At 35.6% G+C, this 23,570-nt stretch overlaps 1 protein-coding gene across 5 annotated transcripts in view; it reads right to left on the minus strand.

Moving 5' to 3' along the window:
- ATM (ATM serine/threonine kinase) overlaps positions 1 to 23,570 on the minus strand; it is a 76,912-nt gene that overhangs the window by 32,608 nt on the left and 20,734 nt on the right. For all 5 annotated transcript variants that reach the window (XM_083849845.1, XM_083849844.1, XM_083849842.1 and 2 more), the window contains 24 exons: positions 23,310 to 23,441; positions 22,467 to 22,592; positions 22,257 to 22,346; positions 21,062 to 21,233; positions 19,670 to 19,869; positions 19,061 to 19,143; positions 18,797 to 18,952; positions 18,235 to 18,310; positions 17,951 to 18,081; positions 16,446 to 16,566; positions 14,814 to 14,990; positions 14,012 to 14,181; positions 13,453 to 13,699; positions 12,747 to 12,862; positions 10,690 to 10,816; positions 9,635 to 9,834; positions 8,350 to 8,521; positions 6,160 to 6,324; positions 5,752 to 5,884; positions 4,631 to 4,726; positions 3,053 to 3,224; positions 2,253 to 2,394; positions 1,440 to 1,616; positions 807 to 981 (listed from right to left, as the gene is read on the minus strand). In XM_083849845.1, the coding sequence (XP_083705971.1) occupies positions 807 to 981; positions 1,440 to 1,616; positions 2,253 to 2,394; positions 3,053 to 3,224; positions 4,631 to 4,726; positions 5,752 to 5,884; positions 6,160 to 6,324; positions 8,350 to 8,521; positions 9,635 to 9,834; positions 10,690 to 10,816; positions 12,747 to 12,862; positions 13,453 to 13,699; positions 14,012 to 14,181; positions 14,814 to 14,990; positions 16,446 to 16,566; positions 17,951 to 18,081; positions 18,235 to 18,310; positions 18,797 to 18,952; positions 19,061 to 19,143; positions 19,670 to 19,869; positions 21,062 to 21,233; positions 22,257 to 22,346; positions 22,467 to 22,592; positions 23,310 to 23,441 (3,556 nt within the window). The remainder of the gene's footprint in view (positions 1 to 806; positions 982 to 1,439; positions 1,617 to 2,252; positions 2,395 to 3,052; positions 3,225 to 4,630; positions 4,727 to 5,751; positions 5,885 to 6,159; positions 6,325 to 8,349; positions 8,522 to 9,634; positions 9,835 to 10,689; positions 10,817 to 12,746; positions 12,863 to 13,452; positions 13,700 to 14,011; positions 14,182 to 14,813; positions 14,991 to 16,445; positions 16,567 to 17,950; positions 18,082 to 18,234; positions 18,311 to 18,796; positions 18,953 to 19,060; positions 19,144 to 19,669; positions 19,870 to 21,061; positions 21,234 to 22,256; positions 22,347 to 22,466; positions 22,593 to 23,309; positions 23,442 to 23,570) is intronic.

The following is a 23,570-nucleotide window of genomic DNA, read 5'->3' on the forward strand; positions in this document are numbered from 1 at the left end:
TACTGTATTTGTGTTAAGGGCCATGTACAAATAAGAGAAATACATGATTTCAGCTCCTGAAAATGAGTTCAGTCATATTAGACTACTCCCGCTGCATAATAACGGAGATGTTTTTACATAAATTTCTGCTCACTCCAATCACAACCTAATCTGAAAGGACACCAGTCAGCTGGATTAGAAGGTACACTCCAGCCAGACAAAGCAATTCAAACTCCCATCATCAGGCTAAAAGAAGGTCCAACAGTCCTCTGTCTACTTCAATTTACCAAAGCAGTACTTTCTTTTGAATGGAACTTACTGCATTTACTCAAACTCAGCTACGGTTATTTTGGATTACAGTTTCCTTTCATTCTGCTGGAATGGAACAAGTCTTTTTAATATACAGGGAGACCATTATCAACATAAGGCAGATGTTCAAGCAAGGGTTAATCTTTTTTCCAAGGGGAAAAACTAGGTGAAAAATGACTTTATTCATTTGTGTTTGAGTAAGAAAGAAATTTAACTGCCAATTTGCGATTTTAAGAGACAGTCCAAGTCTTAGTCTTGCAGCATACAACACTGGATCACATCTGAATTCAGCAAGTAATAAACATTATCCAGTTGTGAATAATAAAAGGAGATATACAGAAGAAACCACTTGGGTCCTTTCAATGAAAAGCTTCAAAATGACAGATACCTCCACTGATCAAACAACTGGACAGAAGTTTCTGCCTACAAGTACGCATCATGTATTTGAAGTCAGAAGAAGATACTTTTTTACAATCAGCATCCCTCTTCTCACTGAAAGAAAAACACTGTGACATTACCTGAGTCAGAACTTGGTGGTGTAGCTGATCTACTAGAAGAGACAAATCTGCAACAGGCTGTAAAAAACTTCTGGACATGAACTGACAAAAGATTTCGCCAAGATTCATTTGAATCATGAAGAAGGATATCATGAATCAGGTATGGAAGCAAAGTTTGACACAAGTCTGTTTTCACCTAGAATACAATTAGGGAACAGCTGCTAAGAAAAAGAACCAAAAGCCCTTTTTTTCTCAGGTTATAACAAACTCAAAAAGCCTAACAGCTATTCTACTGTCTTACTGTACAACAAAACTAAAAACTAAAATGTATCAATTTAGACACAAAACTGAAAACTATTCAAAACAAACATGTAATGTTTAAGAATGAACATGTAATATACAAAAATGTATAACACTCAATATGGCTACACTAGTATTCAGTTTAAACAGTCACACACGGTTCAACTGACTGCAATTCTCTCTCAAATCTTGTATTCAAGAATGTATTTTATGTGCAGTACCTTGACTATGAAGTTATTTGATTTACTGTTAAATAGTAACTTAACAGCAGAAATTACTATTTGTTATCAACCTGAGTAATCATATAATTTTGTGCATCACAGCCCACAGAACTCTGTGTATAATTCAGCTCACCTCACACAGTGGCTTCATTAACTGGAGAACTTCATTTTGTACACCTCCACTGTCCAGTATTGAACTGGTCAGGCTCTTGATCCAGGTCTCATGACTTTCTCCCAGAGGAAGCCACAGGTTTGTGTCATCCAAAGTTTCTGAAGAAGCCTCTGAATTGTTAGTTGGTAGTTCAAAAAACTAGAAGAGAAAAATATATATTGCAAATATAAACAAACGCAGCATTTAAAAAACATACTGCAATTTGCACAGATTAAAACATATTAAATATTGACTGTGCATGAATTGATTGAAAATACCAACTTTGTTCATGCAAATGTAAAGTTTTACAAGGAAATCTGGAAGCATTAATATTAAAATTTTACAGATAACATCAACAAGGCCACATTAGACAGCATATTTAGGCTGCAAATTAAAAGTTTGAAAATCAGGAAATATCTGATTTATGATTAATTACGCAACCTTTTTTCTGACTTATTTTCCACCAGGTTTTTGCATCAAATGATGGACTCCTGAGAAAGAATGCATTAGATTTCTAAGAAGGTAAACAGAAATCGTCTGTCTAGTAATGAAAGCACACAGCTTTCTAACATCAAATTGGTAATTTCCTATCTGAAGAAGCCCCAGATACTGAAACAGAAAGATAAAACAGGAGATGTAAAAAAGCAGCAACATCTGCAATCAGACAGATGAAAAGGCCAACCCTTGGATTCAGCAAAGATGATTAAAAATATTTTCAAATTTACTTTTTTATATTTATTTCTATGCTTTCCCTACCCCTCATGTCACGTAAATAAGCTATGTTAGAAGAAGTACCTTTTTCCTAGACATTCTGAAAGGCTGTAGATAGATTAACATGGGATCACCTCTTTTTTTATAAACTTCCCAAAATTCAGTGCCAGACTTGGTGGCTAATATGTTTTTCAAACAGGAAACAGCAGCAGCTCTAACATCAATACTGAAAGAATAACATATAGAATGTCATTATTAATAACTTCCTTCAGCTATTTTATTTTAAAAATCACCTTTATAAACATACAAGACAAAGAATTCCACAATCTAACAACGTGTGCATCAAATCAAAAAATCTTCGTGACTAGGATCATAGAATCATAGAATAGAAGCACAGAATCATTAAGGTTGGAAAAGCCCTCCAAGATCATCTGGCCCAACCATGCCCTACCACCAATGTCACCCACTAAACCATGTCCCTAAGCACCACGTCCAACCTTTCCTTGAACACCCCCAGGGACGGTGACTCCACCACCTCCCTGGGCAACCCGTTCCAATGCCCAACCACTCTTTCTGAGAAGAAATGTCTCCTCATTTCCAACCTGAAAATACACCATCCCATACCTGGTTATAAAGCAAAGCCTCACTATTTACTCTACAACATCGCTATCCTCTACAGCACAGAAGAGATTCTCTGGTTCAAGTTTAATTAGACAATTTCTAGCTTGATTGGATAAGTAATCTGAGCCTTGAGGAAGCACATGGTGTTAACAGGCATGATCCAAATGCACTTTCAGAGCTGCTACTCACATATGAACAACGCACAGCTTAATGGCCCCTATTAAGCTTTGGACTAAATAAATTAAATAAATAAATATACTCACCAATTATCTGTTAAAGCAGTATTTATTTGAGTTAACATTATAAAGACGCACTGAAGCTTTTTATCTTCAAGTAAGTCCACTGCTTTAGAATCCAGTGCATTTTCAGCATGCCGAAGAGCTATGGTAGAGAAATCCATGGGACCTATTTCTCCCAAGCAACTTCCAACAGCCTCTGCAAATGAAGGTAATTTTATATTTTTACACACACTAAAACAAGGTCTGACCCTAAAAAATGTTGTGACTAGTCAATTAGTATAAACCATTTTTAGAACTCTGAGATTATTATGAGGTCAAAAGCTGCACACATTTATAAATAATCACTTGAGGAGCTTTATGATTAAAATCACACGCATGTTTCACAGCTTAATCCTCATAAATAATACAGTTATGCTTTCTAATCCAATTTTCTCAAAGTGTATATGGCTCTGGATTTTGCAGATTAAATCAGACACAGATTTTATTTTTGCTTGTGTCCAAATCAGGGAAGTGCAAAAGGTCAGAATCACAGCCACTAAGGGAAATCATTTTTTCATTCCCTAACAGTATGACAAACACAAACAGAGAAGCCTGCAAATGCAGCATATAAATACTACCTGCATTTTACTTAAAATGATTCATCGATGTTTTCATCATTTGCTTTCTAAACAAAGAAAATATTTTATAAAAACTCAAGACTACATACAAGGAAAAAAAATGACCTTGACTTTGAACACGGTTTCTAAAAGAGGGGGATATTAATTTTCATTAGAAAGGAACCAATATTTATTTCCCTGTTTTTTCCTTTCTACTTGCCACGCTTGACAACATTTCCATCTTCTACAACATTGCTTTTAACAACCAGAGCAAATAAAGAACAAACTGAAGATACACAGGTTGTGTTTTGGAATAAGTTTAACAAATCATCTAAGGAAACGCAATGCAGAAAAGGCTGAAACACACAGCTTGCAGAGGTGCTGAAGAGTGTTGTATCATACTGAAGTCAATGTGAGCTGCAATTGCAATCATCTGTTATTAGTACTTTAGACAAAAATATATATTAAGGCAAATGTTCTCATTACTTGTGTATCTAGCTGTTTTAGACATCTTATCTCAGTAAACATCACCTTCATGGAAGGAATTCCCACTTGTGGAAGAGCAGATTTGGATTTTGACATTGGTACATTGGACCAAACATTAATCAGGTGCTCCAACATAAACGGTGAGAATAATTTTAATAATACATGAGAGGCTTTAAGATGGATAACAATTATTTTGATTTCCACTAAAATATGCCTTTCAAATTTTCAGGTAAGTTCTCTTCCATTTTTCTTACTATTTTTCAACCTACTACAGTGACCCATATAATGGCAGATGTCGAGTATAGAAGAGACTACGGTCTAAACTGATTTAAATTTACATTATTAGTCTAAGTTGTTATATGCCTGACTGAAAAGAAGATTCATTCTAACCATTCTAATGATGGTTACCTCTAGCAGCAAAGGCAAAATACCAGTGGGAATAAACATTGAGAACAGCCACAGTTTCAACTCTTTGTTTGCAATGACAGCCCTAGGAGATCTGTGGGACTCATTTACTTACCCAGCACTGCTTTTTCACCTGCATGATTAAATGCCTTCTTGGACAGCTGCAGTAAGCTCACCACCAGTTTCACTATTACAGAATCTTCTGGTTTTTCTATCGTTCAGAAAGAAAAACAAAACAAAACACATGAAAATTTCTCTTTTTCTATAAGTGCTGCCACAGAACTTAATCTGTTCTTGCACTGTGTTAAAAGTGGTAATAGCTGCTCCCTACTCAGCTTCCTCATACCATCAGCAGTTCACAAACCTCTCTGTTCCTACTCAATCCTTTTTAAGCTTACAAGGCCTAGATTGTTCAAGTTCTACTCTGATGCAAGGTTTTTCACACAAACTTGATGGCTTTTTACAAACACCTTTTTCAAGCAGAAGTTTGAGACTGAAACTGTAAATGATATTCAAGATGTGGACATAACGCACTTATGGCCTAGGACAGAGAATTGTTCTTCCTCAATTTTTACTCTTCATTTATCTACAGAAAATTACATCAGCTCTTTTTATATTCCAGTCATTCAGTAAAACAAGCAGATGCGGATTTGAGGAGAAAAATGAAATGGCCTTGTTAGAAACATCTGAAATCCAAAATAGGAAGGAATTGGGTTTGGACTGGGAGCTAAATGAGAACACTGGGATATGGCAAGGTTCAACTAAGCTAAATCCTATTATTTTCAAACATTTGTGAGATTATTTTCTAACATACTATGCCTTTCTAAAATCTAGTTCTAGTAATGAAGCTACTTAAATGTAATTGTAAAGGAGCAGGGAGACTCATATACAAGAAAATTCATTAAGCAGCCATATAACAATATACTTATACATTATCCCCATCATTCACAATAATGTATGCCCCACTCCAAGAGCTATATGGGCATTTTACCCTGTCTGTCATGTAACACTTCACAGAATATTTATAACACACTTTGCAGGAGATATTTCAGATTTTGCATCAATATTACATGCCATTCTACTCTGCATGTGAAATTACAATAAGGTTACATTGCTAAACATACCAAAAACAGGACACAAAATAAATCATTCAATGTCAAATTAGAATAGGGTTAAACTGTTACACATATAAAACCAGATACAGATGAAATAAAACACACAATCAGATGTCTGTACCCTGGAAAATTTTCAGGAGATCCTTCATCTGATCTTTATATCGTTCCAACTGTTTGCGTAAATCATACAGTCCTTCAAGTCGTGTTAAGGGCAGTGAATCACAAGCACTAACTGAGAGAAAGTGATTCATTTCCTGCAAAACAACAGTTTGTATTAAGCACATTTTACACACATATAAAGGCTTCAAGTAAAGAAGTGGTACACAGCAGTCCACAATGTGGAGATTAATAGATGCAAAATAAGAATGGAGACCTAGAAATACCTCAGTTTCTGAAACTGGCAATAAAAATGATTCACATCTAATTTAAATCTTTCTCAGCTATACGTAGTTCAAAAACTATTTTTATTTTAAAAGTTTTTTATTGCAAAAACCACTACACCATGAGATATAATTTAAAATGTAATTACCTCCAAAAGAGAATATGGTCCTTTACTGTATTTTATCTTCTGCTGAGTTGTTCGCAAATCTTTAAAAGCGGAATATTCAGGAAAAGGATCTAAGCGTTTGATTGCATGGTACAGATTTTCATTATCCTTATTGTCTATCACCAGATACTTCAATAAGCCTAGGACCTGAACATAAAAAGTAAATGAAAAGTGAAAAAGAGAAACACTTTTGTGCCATACTTCTTTAGGTTACAAAGTCTGCATTTCTCTGAGTTTCAATGAACTGAGAACTCTATAAAAAACTTGGTAAGATAATTCATTTACACTATTAGAATTTGTAAAATTTTCAAAGGCATAGGAAAATCACAGATATACTCTAAAAAGGAGTTTTTGCTATTGCCTCTTCCCTAACTGATATCAAAATGTTTATTATCACAACCTGCAGTTTTATCCTGTCTTTTGATGAAGCTAATTTCAAGTATTGGTCAATACAATATTGAGTATGATTTAGCAACACACTACACCCAAGCAAACCTTTTGATGTTACTGGGACTTTTTAAATTTCTACTATTTCTATTATATCTACAAATTTTTAATTTCTACTATCTAGTGTCAGCAATTTGAAATCCCAACAAATGCCTAAAATAATGATTTACTGTCCAAACCTCTGAACTCTGGCAGAATTTGTTTCATAGCAGCTCTACAACTTAAATAAATGCTTGCATAAGAGAGAACACATTTTCCTTGAAAAATCCTTTTTCTGTGCTGTACTTACTAACTAATGAATGCAACTGGACATTCAATACAGGAAGCTTTGAAGATCTGCAATCTAAATGATGAGGTTTTTGTTTGGACACTTGTATTTATTTGAAAATGACTGACTAGCTTCCATTCAATGCTGGAATGAAAATAAATAGAAGAAACTGAAAAGTCATCAGTAGAGGAAGGACGTCCCTGCAGGAAACATTAGAAGATTTCATATGATAGCAGTTTGAATTTGGAGAAATTTCTGTCCTCCCCACTTTGATTCTGCCCAGGGATGCCCTGACATGTTGCTTTCATAGCCGTGCATGTAAAATTATTTGCACAGAGATATTATAAAACATCAGGTTGGTGACCACTGGGCTGGGAAAAAATGTTGCTAGGTTATTATGAGCTGAACCAGTGTAGCTCTACAGTTGAACTGGAAGCATTAAGAGGTCAATGTACGGCACGCTACACTGCAACCATGAAGGTACACATGGTACAATGTCACCAGATTAAGCTAGAAGGCAAGTGTGAGGACTAAAGTGCAAGAAGCATACTCTTTTCTCACCTTCAGCTACAGATTAAAGTCACTGAATCTAACTATATTTCCATCTCTAGCGGACCACACGTACACGTTATCACCAGAAGGAAAACAAGGCTTGTCACACAACAGAAACTGCTTCACTTCTTTGTTAAGGATGAAGTGCTAAATACACTTTTAGTATCAATTTGATCAATAAACAGCTGAACCACTGACATCTGTTCTCTGCACCTATTTCTTCTTTGTCTTCTAAACAGCTTCCCCTTCCAAAGGTCTCCATTGTATTTCCTGTGAAATCTTCCACAAGGCAAGAAGCAATGTGGCTACGGCAAGGTGAGAGCTTTGTAGGTAACTGCTTGGCCACTTGATCTCTTGTAACCAACTTGCCATCACCAGCAGTTTACATATACCTATATTCTCTCTTTTTCTTTAGTGGTACCACTGGTTTGGTGTCTCTTCTCTACTGAGAACATTTTTCTGAAACTTACCCTGAAGGTTTTATACCTCTTTCATATTCGACAGAAAGCAACCCAGAAATTCAAAGAAGACATGAAAGGCATAAGGACAGCATTAAAGCTCTTTAAGAACTAAGAAGAGAACTGTTTAATAGGTTAAGTAAACAGAGAATTAGAAAGTAAGTGATACAGTAACCTCAGCAATTATGATGGAATACATCTCCATCACTGCTTAAAGCCATAGGAATTACAAATACAGAACACAGAAGTACCAAAAGCAGAGACATTTTTATCTAAACAATTAAAGGTATAGAGTTACATGCCAAATAACATTACGATGTTATTGCTTTGTGTACTTACGAAGCATAGAAAAAAGGAACTGAAATTGAACGCTAATTAAAGTATTGCTTTTATGAAGTGAACATAAACTTAAAAGCTAACAGACAAGGAATAAATACAAACAACTACCTGTTGCTGAATCTTAGGTTGGTCCACAGCAAGAGGTATTAGTGTTCCTACAATAACGTGGAGGTGGCTCCCTAGAGCATCATTGCAACATGTAACTGCTGTGTGGCAAACATGATGAAGAAGATCACAACAGAGTGAGAAGCTGCGCACGGATATGTCTCTGATAACAGGTCTGCCACAGGAAACAAAAAATTGAAGAAATACAAATTGCCATTGTCTCAAGTATTAAGCTATTATACAACAGGGAAGAATAGAGGAAAAGGAGGAATATGAATAATCTTTATGGGAAAATTTGATTCTAAGCTTAAAAATTATTAAGGCTCTAAGGATTTAGCTCAGGGGATAAAGGAGAACTGAAGAACACAAACTGACTGAAACACTTTAAAAATCAAGTAAAAAGCATACAGAAGAATACATTTCCAAAAGGGAAAAAAAATTAAAAAATAAAAAGGCTTTCAGATTATTGTTTACCAGAACAATTTTGACAGAAACATGAAGTAGAAAACATACCTTCTGCACCCTCCTCCCTTTCACATAACCAGCCATTTAAAAAAAAAAAAAAAAAAGATTTGGGTTTCAAAGGACTTCTGGGGATTATGAAGTCCAGCTTCCTGTCAGAAGCAGGGCCAGCTTCAAAGCCAGATCAGCTCCCCAGGGCTTTGTTGAGCTGAATTCTGACACATTCTCTAAGGAACCTGCTTTGGCAGGGGGGTTGGACCCAATGATCTCCTGAGGTCCATTCCAACCTCTACAATTCTGTGATTCTGTGATTCCTTGGATGGAGAATAAATAGCAACCTGTTCCAGTGTTTTACTATTCTCACAGTGAAAATCTTTCTCCATATACCCAACGAGAACTTCCTGTATTGCAATTTGGTAGCTGCTACCCCTTGTCTTTTCACTGTGCACCTCTAGGAAGAGTCTAGTTCTACTTTCCCTACAAGGTATCTTTTGTTCTATGGAAGGATACTTTCAATTCCCAAACAGCCTTTTTGTCACCAAAACCTCCTAACACTTTAAGTTTCTACAATTTGATAGCCTATTATAAATATAAAATTCTGCAGTACAGTGAACATGTAAATACAAGGACAGCACAAAGCAGTCCGCCATTTAGAATGAGTTCTTAATTTAAATTCCAAAATTATCAAATAAAAACAATTTAAGCGTTTCTGGAAATTTCAATTCTTTCTACAAATGAATTCAAATCTACCAGCAATACAGACAGTCAAGGTTACAAGAACGAGGGAACACAGATATGACAACCATGATGTAATTGTCATATTTACCTGCTGTTGATGTGGTGAATCAGGGTATAAATTACATCACGGAGGACAAAAGCCCATGCTCCTCCTAAACCATCTTTTATCTCTTTAAGTAACAGACTAACAAAGAAATGATATATTATAAGAACTCTGTGTCTCTTGTAGACGTTGTTTGTATCTGATGCATGTTTACAAAGGGCTAGAAGAATTTTCTGGAATGAATCCTAAAAATAAATAGAACTATGAATAAAAAGATCATTCATAATGCCAACAGAGATACACTTAATATCAAGAAGAAAAAAAAAAGCTAAGCAATAGGGAGACATATATATATGGACAAAAAGGTTAAAAAGATTTAAAGAATTTATTCCACTGGCTGGCAGTACTAACTTTGACACTTAAAAGCTTTATACAAACATGCTTCATAATTTTTTTTTCTTATTTTTAGATTCTTTATGTGGCAAAGTAAGCTGTGTTCTTCACAACATACGCAATAAAATAGCATTATCTTTGTAAAGATAAAGTTTCTAAGGAATTATGTTAGAAGACTGGAATATGTTTATGCTGCATCATTTTATATACCTTCCTATTTGCTATTAACGACAGAAAATCAAATGTCTGAAAATACGACAGACTACAGAATTTCACACTGTCATTAAGGGAAGCTAACTTTAATATCTGAATTGTAGTCAGTAATTAGAAAAAAACTGTCCAAACATAATTACTTTAGAATGTTTTTCAGACATATGCCAAATAAATAAATTACATCTGAATTGTATCTGGTATACAGACATTTCCCCAGCCTTTAATATAATTCCATTTATACATTACTGTATATGCGTTATATAATGCAATTATACTCTAAGCCCTGGAATTTTTGTAAGGTTACCATATCCCGGAACTTAGGACTTCTTCCTTTTCACAAGGCAAAAAAGAGAACAAAAATGTGTCTAAGTTTGTATTTTTTCCTCAAATATACATGATGAAAATGTCTAACTAAATTTAAATGTAAATTTAAATGAATTTTATATTCTAAAGGAAAAAAAAAGAAGTCATTATTACATACTTTACATACTTACAGGGCTCTTAGTAAGAACGGCTACAAGACTTTTTAATTTGCTTTTATGACAGCTGCTAATATAGTCCAAGGTTGCCTTAATCACGTAAGACGGAAAATGAGGAGGATTAGGTGAAGGATCCAGTTCCCTGCATGAATAAACAAGAGGCTTTTTTTTTTCAAGAATCAAACCCCATGTGTTAAATGAAATAAGTCTCATGGAATAGATGGGTAACTGCTAGGAAATCCTTTCTGCTTTCAGTAAGTGAGGAGCTCTCAAAACATCAAGCAGAGTGACACACTTCTTAGTTTTAACTCTGCTGCCCCTATAAGGCAGTTTTTAAGGTCTCTTTTCTCCTTAACACTCTTTTATTCTTTTTCTGAAAGATCATATTGCTAAAAAAAAATGTCTAATATATGGTACTGTAGTGGGTTTACGTGGCAAGGTTTTGGTAGCAGGGGGCCATGGGGTGGCTTCTGTGAGAAGAATCTAGAAGCTGCCCCATGTTAGGTAAGGGCCCTGCTGCTGAGCAGAGCCGAGCCAATAAGCGATGTTGTTTTGCGCCTCTGTGAGAGCATATTTAAGACAGGGGAAAAAAAACGCTGTGCCACACAGCAGCTGGGAGAGCGAGAGGAGTGAGGAACAGCCTGGCAGGCGCTAAGGTTAGTGAAGGAGGGGGAGAGGTGCTCCAGGTGCCGGAGCAGAAGTCCCCTGCAGCCTGTGGCGAGGACCATGGTGAAGCAGGCTGTCCCCCTGCAGCCCATGGAGTACCACGGTGGAGCAGGGTTCCACACTGCAGCCTGTGGAGGAGACCATGGTGGAGCAGGTGGACCTGCACCGACGGAGGCTGCGGCCTGTGGAAGACCCCTGCCGGAGCAGATTCTGGGCCGGACCTGTAGCCCATGGAGAGGAGCCCACGCAGGAGCAGGTGACCTGGCAGGAGCTGCTGCCCGGGGGGGACCCAGGCTGGAGCAGTTTGCTCCTGAGGGATGGACCCTGTGGTACGGAGCCGTGTGGGAGCAGTTCTTGAAGAGCTGCTGCCTGTGGGCAGCCCATGCCGGATCAGCTCAGCAAGGACGGCATCCCGTGGGAGGGACCCCACAGCACAGGGGACGGGAGAGACCGAGAAGGAGCAGCGGAGAAGAAGCGCTATAGACTGACCATAATCCCCATTCCCCCGTTCCCGTGCTGCCCGGGGGAGGAGGTGGAAGAGGGTGGATGGGGGGAAGGTGCTTTTGGTTTCTTTCCTTTGTTTCTCGTTTCTCTAGCTTGTTAGTAATAGGCAATAAATCTTACTATCTCCCTACGCTGAGTCTGTTTTGCCCATCATGATAATTACTGTGCGATCTCTTCATCCTTATCTCAACCCTTGAGCCCTTTTCATCGCATTTTCTCCCCGTTCCTCTTTGAGGAGGGGGAGTGAGAAAGCAGTTGTGGTGGAGCTCAGCCGCCCACACGAGTAAAATCACCACAGGTACCTTGGAGGAAAATCTAAAAATGAAAATGAAACTATTTTTGGCATTCAAATATTTCTATTAGCTAGGAATTAGTTAATCCAGCATTGTTTAAGCAATTTTCTTACCAAGGGCAAGAGCAGCCACTACAGGAACTGCTAAGAAAAGGTTCAGTTTCACTTCTGACTTCTAAATATTTACAGACCTTTGAAAGAATGACTTGAAATTATAGTCATTAAAACCTGGCTAATTTTACAGCAAGTAAAATTCTACAGGGTGGCTTTCCTTCCTAGTTTAAACTGATCTAATCCAACATTGCCATAGTCCAGAGCTTATCAACATACAATGGAATTCTCTTGCCCACCTATTTATTCTTTCCATTAACTGACATATTATAGAGAGATTCCCCTTTACTGATAACACGGAATAACTATTTAGAAAGGATGCACACAATGTATCATCACTAATGAAAATAAAGTCCACTGATTCTCAGCGTCAAAGTTACTTCTTCTTATGCCTGAAGGGCACATTTTAATGCACAATTTTATACACATACACCCATACACAATGTTATACAAATACATAAAAAAATCTACAAATTTTTAAAGATCTACAAATACCTACCCTATGTATTTACTCAGATGAGACCTTTCACCCTCCTCATTAGGTGGCTCATGTAAGGTCATCAACAGTTCAACCACAATTTCTGATAAATTATTATGAGATAAACTGTCAATTTCCTAGAGGAGGAAAATAGTATTTTAGTAACAAAAAAAATAGCTAAAATAATTTAACACTTTTTTTTCCTTCTGTGAAAACCCATCTTTTCTCGCCTGGATTCTCTATTTGTTGAATTAGCTAAAACATACAATTTATTCAGAAATTACACCTGGCTAGGTCTTACCTGTGACAGTCACAGGTAGAACAATTCTTCCCTAGCATTTGGAAAAAAATAAAAGTAAGATTAATCTTACTTCTCGTTCTGTATACAGTCTGCCTCTGGGGAAGAAGGAGAGCCTTCAGAAAGTATTAAAAATCTTTTAAGAGGAAAACATGACTTACATAAAGAGATACATAACAGGGGAACTCAGGCTTATATTATTAAACTTCTTTTTATCACATTCGGAAATAAATTATACTTCAGATACTGTCTGCCTGAAAGATACTATTGAATCCCAATTACTTGAAACATCTGGGATACACATTCAGCTAGCTTGGCTGTATTACAACAATAATCTCGTATCTATAGACTTTAATTATTTTACATTTTTATACATATATAAGTTTCTTTCAAGTCATACAACTCAATTTACACATTTAAAACTGATACCTGTTTCCCTAAGCAGTCTTCATCCTTAAGCACGTCATAGACTTTAGAAGCTGTATCTCTTTGCTCTGCTACTTCACTCTTTCCATGGCTTTGATAGGCAAAATACGGGAGGATATTCACAAGTATCTTTGGAAAACAGTCTGCCAAAACCTGCCTCCAGTCTTTTTCAATCTTGTTGGCCAGTGATTTCACATCTTCAAATTGACTTCTAATGACCAGGTGTGGAACCAAAACTTTGTAACAAGACCTACATGTAGTAAATACATTTCCAGAATGTCCTTGAATTGTATTTTTGAAAAAATCTCAAGCATAATAGAACAAACACCATTCCCTACTAGATTCCTCTATGACTAAACTTGTAATTATTGTCTAGCTACTACTACACAAAAAATCTTTGCAGCGTAACTATAGTATACAAGATACTAGGAATACATTAGAAAAGCTCTAAATACGTTTTCCTACAATAAAATCTTGATGCATAACTACATTTAGAAAGTTGAAACCCTGTGTCATAATTGTAAATAAATCTAGATAAACTGCTTTCCTATAGCAAACTTACCTGTAGAATTCCTCAAGGCTAGTATAGTTCAGAAGAACGTAAGGAAAGGCAGACAGGTTATATCCACTGTCATTTATTTTCAGCCACTCCACCACCAAATAGTCTAAATGTGATGTCATGAAGTCTTCTATACTTTTATAGCCAAAAATGTCAGATACTTTTTTCAAAACCTGTGCATTAAATAAGATTATAAAGTAGCACAAACAATACATGATATTACGGCATAGTGAAAGTGATATTACGGCATGTCCTTCCCACACCCTTTTAATGCTTATTCCTGTAACTCAATTAGTAGAAAGTGATAAAAATGAGAGAACACACACATCAAAAAAATGACCAGCATGACAGACTGCAGTATGAACAGCAATTATTTCAGTACACCCTTATGAACAGCAACGTAAAAGTTAACCAAGACACATACCTTCTTCCAATACATTGCATATACATATACTGCATATTTTCCACACTGGAAAACTCAACTTACTTTTAGTGGATAGAAAGAATTTTTTAATGAGCTCTGAAATCTTTAATGTACAAAAATCTATTTGTGTTTTAGATCTGTACTTTTAAGGTACAGGATTTACTATTAAAATTGCTTTTTATGATATCATTATTTCTGTGTTAATATTACACAGGTCATTAGATTTAATCACAAACTCATTCAGATATTTAAGTCTCGCATTAGGCATGCATTGCATTAAAAAATTTAACAACTTTCAACATTGACAAAAGCATTTTGCACCATTACAATTTTGCTTTGCTTCACTTATAACCTAAATATAAACCAGAAATTTTTACTTGCCTTTTTCACAAGGTGAAGTTCTAACCCATTCTCTTTCACAGACTGGCAAATAGCAAACAAAGCTTGCTTTTCGCATACAGGACTGCAGCACAGAACCATGGTCACGAGCATCAGCAAAACTGCTTTTCTATTACACTGCTTATCCAAAAGATCTTCAGAACTTGCATCGCCACTAACCTGCAGGAATAAATAATGAAGAACTTACATAAAAATTCTGTTAAGACAATCTAATTCTGTTAAAACAAATTGATTGTTAAAACAATCAATTATCTAGAGAACTACATTAATAAGTTAGAACAAAGGGTGCTGATACGAACACTTCTGAAAATCTTGCTTTGGTTGCTTAAAAATTAAATGCCCCAGCTGTCTGCTCCACCTCTCAAACAGAATTTACTGCCTCCAGCATGTTAGCATACATGCTTGTACCTCATATACTCCAGTTCATATGTAGTATTAGCAACTCAAACAAAGGCAACGCATTTAGCAGATAAATGACTGATGCACTAACAAGTCTCCTTTTGATCCTCTGTAAAATTTACTGCCTCTAAAGCAAACACAGCAGCAGGACTTTGCTCAAGTTTTTTTTTAATTAGTTTCCTAAAAATAACATGTATATTACCATGTGAGGAAAAAAAAGCACAAACCACTGATGCATACAGGGAAGAACCACCTTGTGATTCAAATACAGTTCTTCCTTTTCTAATGCACAGTGTTGACTAGTGACAAATTCTGAATAAAAGTAACATGAAACTGAACCAAGGACAGAAACTAATGAGAGATGACAGCAAGGTGAGGTGACAGAGCAGAGAGCCGAGGCAACAGAGAAAACAGATGAAACAACGAAGAGCTGGAGCAGCAGAAGTCTGTAGGCAACAGATGGAATGAGATCACAGAGGGATGAGGCCTCAACTGCAAACCCAAGCTACAGGACAGCAAGCCAGTGCAACAAAGAGAGAAAACACAACGAATAGAGATAGCATGTGGAAATATGATAGAGCAACAGACAAAATATTATGGAAAATGTGAATGACTAGGCATGGTAGTAAGGAAGAGGAAAAAATGAAAGACACTAATAGAAATAATAACAGTTAAAGAAATTCTGCAGTAATATACACCACTACATTTCCAGTTACTGCAATAAAAAAAACTTTTCTTTTACTTGAATTTTTGTCTGAATATTTTATATTCTAAGCAGATTTTAATTTTGTGGAAATCAGTGTCCTAATACCACTGGAAACCTTACCTTACTGAAATTTAATGTTCTGTTTTTATACTACCTAAGTACATAATTTAAATTTACATTGCCACCTATTCACTGCTTATATATTGTCTAGAATAGTATGGTTCCATTTTTCTTTGATTCTTAAGTGTTACAGTAGTGAAATCTGCAACAACAAGTAGCATTATACAGTCCAAAGCATACGCTCAAAAAGCTGACAGATTTTTAACGTGGACAAAACAGAGACTGACTGAATGTATAATGGATTTCCTGTCCACCACCTTGTTCTACCACCTCAGATTACCAGCAACCATGAAGAATTAATATTCTTGGAAAGCTAAACACACTTATTTCAAAAGTCATCGTATTCACAACCTGAAAATTTGGCAAAACTAATGACTAGATCTTGTTACCAGATTGCTCATTCCTTCCTGAACTCTGAGATAGGCATTCTCAAAAGCCTTTTGCTGGAGCTTCAAGGGAAGAGGTTTTGACAATCCAGAAGAATCTTTCTGTTTCACATCTTGAAACAAACTTCAAAAAAACAATAATTATTAGCATAACATTTAGTCTACAGAATTGCTGCATATTGTGCATAACAAATAATAAGATTCTGCTTTTCTATACACTCCAATTTTCTTCTTAACTTTCTTGTATATAGCAGTCCTTCCTCTCCCTCAAACTTTATCAGTAACAGGAAGAATATCTGCTGGGGCTAAAAGCTGGAAAGAAAGTTTCCCAATCTCTGCCAGTGCAGAATCCAAACTGCAATTAGTTGTCACAATGGCACATTCCACCTCATGAAGTATGTTGGGAATACATTTATTAAACAAATGTACTTGTATAAAGAGTTTCTCAAATACATATATATATATATACACATACACACATAGTATATAATTCATATATAGATATACATGTGTATATATGTATATACATATATTATACGTATTAAGTATATATATTTTTTTAAAGGCCCAACTCACTCTGCTACAAAAATTGGAACATCATAGTGGATTGGACCAAACGTCATTCTAGCCATTTCTAAGTGACCAACAACAGATACCTAAGAAAGATCACCATATGCTTCCCTTGTATGTATAATAACACCCTTGAATATATCCTAATACTTGACAACATGGGACCTAGGCAGATCATGAGTTAGAAGTGGTGACTATATTTAGTATCATTCGATGGTTTTCTCTTTCATGAACTTGCCCAGTCACTTTTTGAGCCCCTGTAAACTTTGGGCATCCAGACTGTTGAACATAGTAGGATAATAATCAGCATAATTGAATATTGTATGAACTAAACCATATTTTCTTAGAATCTTGAATGTGTGTTAGCTTCACTTGATGTCCCCTAGTCTTTAAACTGGGAAAGACTCCCTATCTTCATTTTGTTCCACTCCATATTTTGTAATATAATATCTTGGGCAATTCAACTCCCTTTATGCTGAAAGGCTACAATTTATACAACCAATTGATGTGTGTAAAGTGTTCCTTACTTTTGAACATCCCTTCTCCACCCCTATTCCAGTTCCATTATATCCTTTCTGAGATATGGAGAAAGAACTGTACATAGTATTCAAAAATACAAGATCCTTTGAAATAGTCTTCATGCTACAAAATGTGCCCAACTTATTTCTAGAGGATAAACAACTATTTCATATTCTAGTTTTGCATAATGTATCTAACGCAAAAACTACAATTATATGCAGTTTATATATATGTACATAATTTTATATATATATATACACACACACACATATATACACACAGAATACTTCATAGGCTTTTATATTCCCTCAAGATCAATGCCGCAGAACTACTAGAAACAGCAGATATACAGTAGCAGAAGTAAGACCCAGTGAAGTGAAAATTACTGTTATAAACAGAAAAAATATCTACATTATCACCTGGTAATTGACTTTGCAGCAAGAATGCAAACTTGATGGTGACTATCTGCGAGAAAATGTGGGAAAGCATCACACACAGGAAGATCTCCATCTTTTACATTAAGGATAGCCCACTTGGAATAAGGATCAGCCTGAAGAAAATGAATATTGAGGTTTAAAATATACAGAATACTTACAGTGATATACTTACTGATATATGCAAAAAAAATCTTTAGACACTGTTTTCAAGCACACCTTAAGTATATACTTAACATGCTAATGAATGTAAGAAAAAATGGGATTACCTCAAGCAGGGCTTTCATGCAGTTTAAAAGTGCTACTCTTACTGGTGCGGTGCATCTCTTTCCTTGAGATAGCTTCCTAAAATAACAGAACATTTGAATAAATGAAAAAGTTGCCAACTATTTTGAGAAAAAGTCTAACAAGTTAGTTTTTGCTGCTTGCAGTTCATTCTTTTGTGCTTAATAGGTAAGTTTCGCAGGATTTGATGATTTTCCTGGTAATCTACAATAATAAGCAATATTCATTTTTGATTGCTGAAGTTCTCACTTGTTATACTTATCCAGTACTTGTGATACTTATCCAACTGAGAGTAAAATCTTTGTGAATATACAACTGTGTAGTGTTTACTTCTATAACGTTATCATCTTAAGGACTGTAAAGACACTTTGATACAAATATGACATAGAAATCTGGAAAGTTAAATGCTGAATAAAGGAAAAGCACATGGACTCATGGGATACCAATAGCAAGACACACAACAGCACTACAGTCATCACATGGATAACGAAGTCAAAAATCTTATGCCCAGCAAACAGACTTCTGCATTAAAGAGATAAAACATACCAAAAGGCTCCAATAATTGTCAAAAATTGCCCTTGAGCATCCCCTGTCTCTTCTGCATGTTCGCTGGACTGGCCCAAACTTACTGCTATAGGCAGCAAATTGTTTAGAATTACTTTACAAACGTCTTGGTCTCGACGGTAAAAGGAACACACAGCACTGTGAAAGAAAGAAAGAAAAAAAATCTTGACTCACTAAACAGCCCTCAAATCCTGCAGCTGTTGAACTAAAATAGCTCTAATAATGCTAAAATAGTTTCTCTCTTACGAAAGAGGTCTAAGAAGCATAAGAACTTCATCTTCAGGCAAGAGATTTTCTTCAGTAGGAAGCTCCTTCAAAAGGACCAAGTACTGGGGAAGACAACCAAAAAAAAAAGAACCAAAATGGAAAATAATTCTTAAGAAAATAAGTAGACAACAAGAAAAACGAAAAGATGTTTTCAGTAACTGTCACATAAAATGTCATCATGCAGTAAGGATACCTAATGTCAGCTCTTACGCGTTATAATCCTACCATCTTTTTATGCAGACTGTCACACTAATATTGCTCATGAAATTTTTGGTTTTGCCAGCCAAAAATATTTCCTTTGTAAACTAAAACACAGATCCTATTCTATGACAGAGACCATTTCTAGGTATTTAACAAATAATTAATGATAAAGGCAAGATGTTTATACTTCTCAGCTGTTTGTTTTCTAATTTACAACAAATTCTAACTGCTCCTTCCCTGCCTACCGTGGCACACTTCAAAACATCAGAAGTAGCCTTTTTCTGGTCTTCTCAGAGGACTGACAAGAGAAAGGGCATCAAGAATATACAATTTTTAAAACAGTACAGGAACAGAGGTGAGTCTTCTGTAAAATAATCTCCCACTCACCGTGTGCAGATGCAACGGCTTAGCACTGTCAAAGACACTCCGATCAGTTAACATTAACAGCTTCCTCCGTATATCAGAGGCTCGGAAGCTCACTGTCCGAGTTTGGACTGTAGTTGCACAAATACATAAGAATCTCAAAATTTCAAGGAGGAGTAAATCCTGTTTTGTCAACTGTTCTTCAGCTAATGGACTCACAGCACCTGAAAATAAGGTTCACATGTAAGAAATGCCTCTCCAAGTACAATAAAAAAGTTTTATAACATTTTATGTATTTACAAAACTAAGTTCTTATAATAGACAGAGTACTAGCAACCTTTATTTGTTATCGAACAGATACTGCAACAGTAGTTTCTTGAATGCTTTCTACATCTAAAAAGGCCCTCTTTAAAACAGATGCTTTCAATTTTATGTGCTCATACAGATGGCTTATTTCTCCCGTCGAAGTACAATGAACACAGGAGAACCATTTTTTTTGTGCCGTTTGCTATTACTTTGGATGTATTTTAAACTACAAACTGTATTCAAACAGATTCCCCAACAGTGAAATTACGACAATTACCACTATATTAATGTCCTCATCCAAATTTCAATTATAACCTAAAAGAAAGAGTTACAAATGTCATTTCCTGTCACATTTAGAGCTCTGCCACATTTAGAGTAACTTTCTGCAATCCCAAACTTTAGAACTATTTATTGGAAGGCTGGAGAAGATATTTCTAAAGACATTTATTCAACACGGTGGAGAAAACACACCAGCTCTTTGTTGCAGTAGTATAACACCATGATTTCCTTGTCCTTCAGTAACAAAACAGAAACTATAGTCCTGATTAGAAACTAAAATACGCATCATTTCAAGAAAGAAATTAAAATGAAAGAGCACATCAGTACTTATAGGTCTTAACAGCAATAAATGCCTCTCCCAAGGACATACAAATTCATGTTCCTCCTCCTACTGGTCCACAGATGCAAGAAAGCTGACCTTGCCAAGAATTACTGATCAGCAAAAGGAGAAGTGAAATAGGACTACTTTTAAGAAAATGAAGCACAACCTAATGACAGAGACAGGTAGTCTACAGACACACCTTCTCTTCTCTTTTCCAAAACTTCTGACTTTGAGCAAGTTAACTAGTTTCCGGCATTTCACTATTTGTAAAATAAAAGATAAACTTCTCATTTCCAGATGAGCTAGAGCATTTGATTAATATCTTTAAAACACTAATGAAGTACAAAATAATTATTCTTTATAAAGTACCTGGTTCAACTATTACCTGATTAAACGCAGAACAATATGATACCTAACTGTCATTCAAGGAAAGAACAATTTGTAAAAACAAGGCAGGAGAGCGGGGTCTTAATCTTTTGCATATAGTTTTGGACACAGAGAAAGCTCACCTGTTACATTTTGCATGTCAGCAGATTCATTTGTACCACTGATGTCAGTCACTGAATGACCATCAAACAGATTATCGGATACCTGGTTATCTGCTTCCATTATACTCTCCTCAGGATCATGCCCCACTACATCCCCTTCTCCTAAGTCACTTGGTTTTCCAGTAAATGTCATCTGACAAAAACACAATATTCTTTTAAAGTTGGCTTTTAATGACAGTAGAAAACACATAAGCACAGAACAAGGAAAGACACTACAGTTTTCCAGTCAACTCAAACAGGTGAAGAAAATAAGGGCTACACTGAAGCGATGAATTTCACTCTGTTATAAAACTGTCTTCTAAACATGTGAATTGTATTTGAACTATTCTCTTTAAGACATAAGCTTCCTGAGACAGAAACACGTTTTTGTGTTTTAGATGGTGCCAAGGATATTTTTAGTATTTGAAAAACAATTCTCTGGAAGACTCCGAACTTCCCACCATACTCCATAATTACACAGAAACGAAAAGGCGGTGTAGGGCCTTTTTGAGGGCACAGTAATTACTACTTTCCCTACTAGATGAGAAGCTAACAGAAGGTACGTTTCTCAGGTTCTCCTCACCTGAAAAAAAAAAAGGATTTTGCCTACCTAGACCTGACTACAGCACAATCTGCCAAAATTAGAAGTTTCACGAGTTGTAGTAAACACAGTGATGTGCCACCCTATTACTTTTGTCAGTGAGAAAGGAGAGCCAGTTACAGTTCAAAGATTTAATATCTACATAAAAATATCTTTACAGTGTTTTTTAACACACATAAATCCATCAAACTAAAAAAAAAAAAAAGTTCTTAACATTTCCACATGCATTAAAGTTAAACGTCATGTTATAGAAATTCTTTCCATGGCATAAAATCTATATATCATTTAACACTAATAAAGTATTTAAAAATTCCAAAAATAGCATGTTTTTTAATGTGAACAGGCATGCTAACATTGATCAAATGTTATCCACTTGTCCTTATTTTTCCCCTATGCCTGTGTTCAAAATATACAAATGTTAAATAGAAATGTTGCCAGTTAGAAATCTCTGTAAAACTCAATGTACTTCAGTTTTGTTTTTTTTTCCAATAAGTATCGTATTTTGTTTGCCTCCAAATTATTATACCATAAGAAATATACCATTTCTGCATTCAGAAACACAGGGAATGTACTTACCAGATTTTTGCAAATATCTACAAGATCATTCATAAATTTTGATGTTAACAAACGCAGGAATAAATTGGACAGCATCTTATTAGCACTGTTCTGTAAGAAAGTAAGATGTACAGATAGGTTAATTCACTTTTTTCATGTACCACACATGATATCCAACTTTGTGATCTCATTAATGAGGAAAGAAACAAAAAATTACTTTATAAGCTTTACCTTGGTACAATTGCATAAACATTTTGTACACTGCATTATCAAAGTCCTCAGTGAGTTGATCTGGGCATCTTCATTTAGTTTCTTTCTTGAGTTAGAAATGCTTTCTCCAGCATAATGAATGAGAGACTAATAAAAATACAACAAATATCTCAGTTAAATTCCTTTATATGTTGGCACATGCACAGCACACGCACAGACAAAAGGACATTAATTCTCATTCATACGCATTCATACATTCCGATTCATACAGCTTTGATATTTACAGTGTGCATCAGTGAGTTTGGACACATTTTTTTTTCCTTTTTTTCCCAAACATTCTGCTCCAGAAGCGACAAATAAATGCCACAGACCTGCCTGAAACACTGATGTTTTCATCATGAATGAAAAATATGGTATCTGTCCATAATGTAAAGTTTTAGGATTCCATATTTAAGTGCAAAACCACCTCATACAACAATAAAAACAACAATAGCTGTCTTCATACTGGCTTAGACCATCTTAAAAAAAATCCTGCATGAAAGACCTATAAATGAAAGGAATTTTCATCCTAAGTAGTCCTTTTGCCCAAAAATCCTTGATTATTTTATCTTTTTAAAAGGGGTGATAGAGAAACATACCAATATTTAGAATCTGTAAACTTGATATATTGGTATATTGACAGAACTCATTGACTTTTTCAGCAGCAGTAACGTATTTAAACCTCTCTCCTGCTTTTTTTTTTTTTAAGCAGAAATCAAGGGAAATATCCATGGTCTGAAGGTGTGTTAATATGAATAGAGTTTTTAAAATGATTTTATATTTAACGATCTACTTTAAGTTGTTTGCAAACACATTGCTGCTTACCTTAGCTTTCTGGAACAACTCTGATTTACAGGCATCCTCTTCTGTAAATAAACCAGTGTAGCAGTAGCAGCCAAGAACACCAATTGAGAGACTGACACATCGAACAAGATGTTCAGCAGCAACATGCCTAGACTAAATTAAACACACACTATAAGCACCATTGGTTTAATATGATTTTTTTCAGAAAAATACAAATTCTTTAGTCTCTTTTCAACACTTGTATATACTTATTTTGTCAGAATGAATGAAGCTTCGCATTCT

This window comes from Anser anser (genome assembly GCF_964211835.1).
Source record: "Anser anser genome assembly, chromosome: 1".
NCBI classification, from domain to species: domain Eukaryota; kingdom Metazoa; phylum Chordata; class Aves; order Anseriformes; family Anatidae; genus Anser; species Anser anser.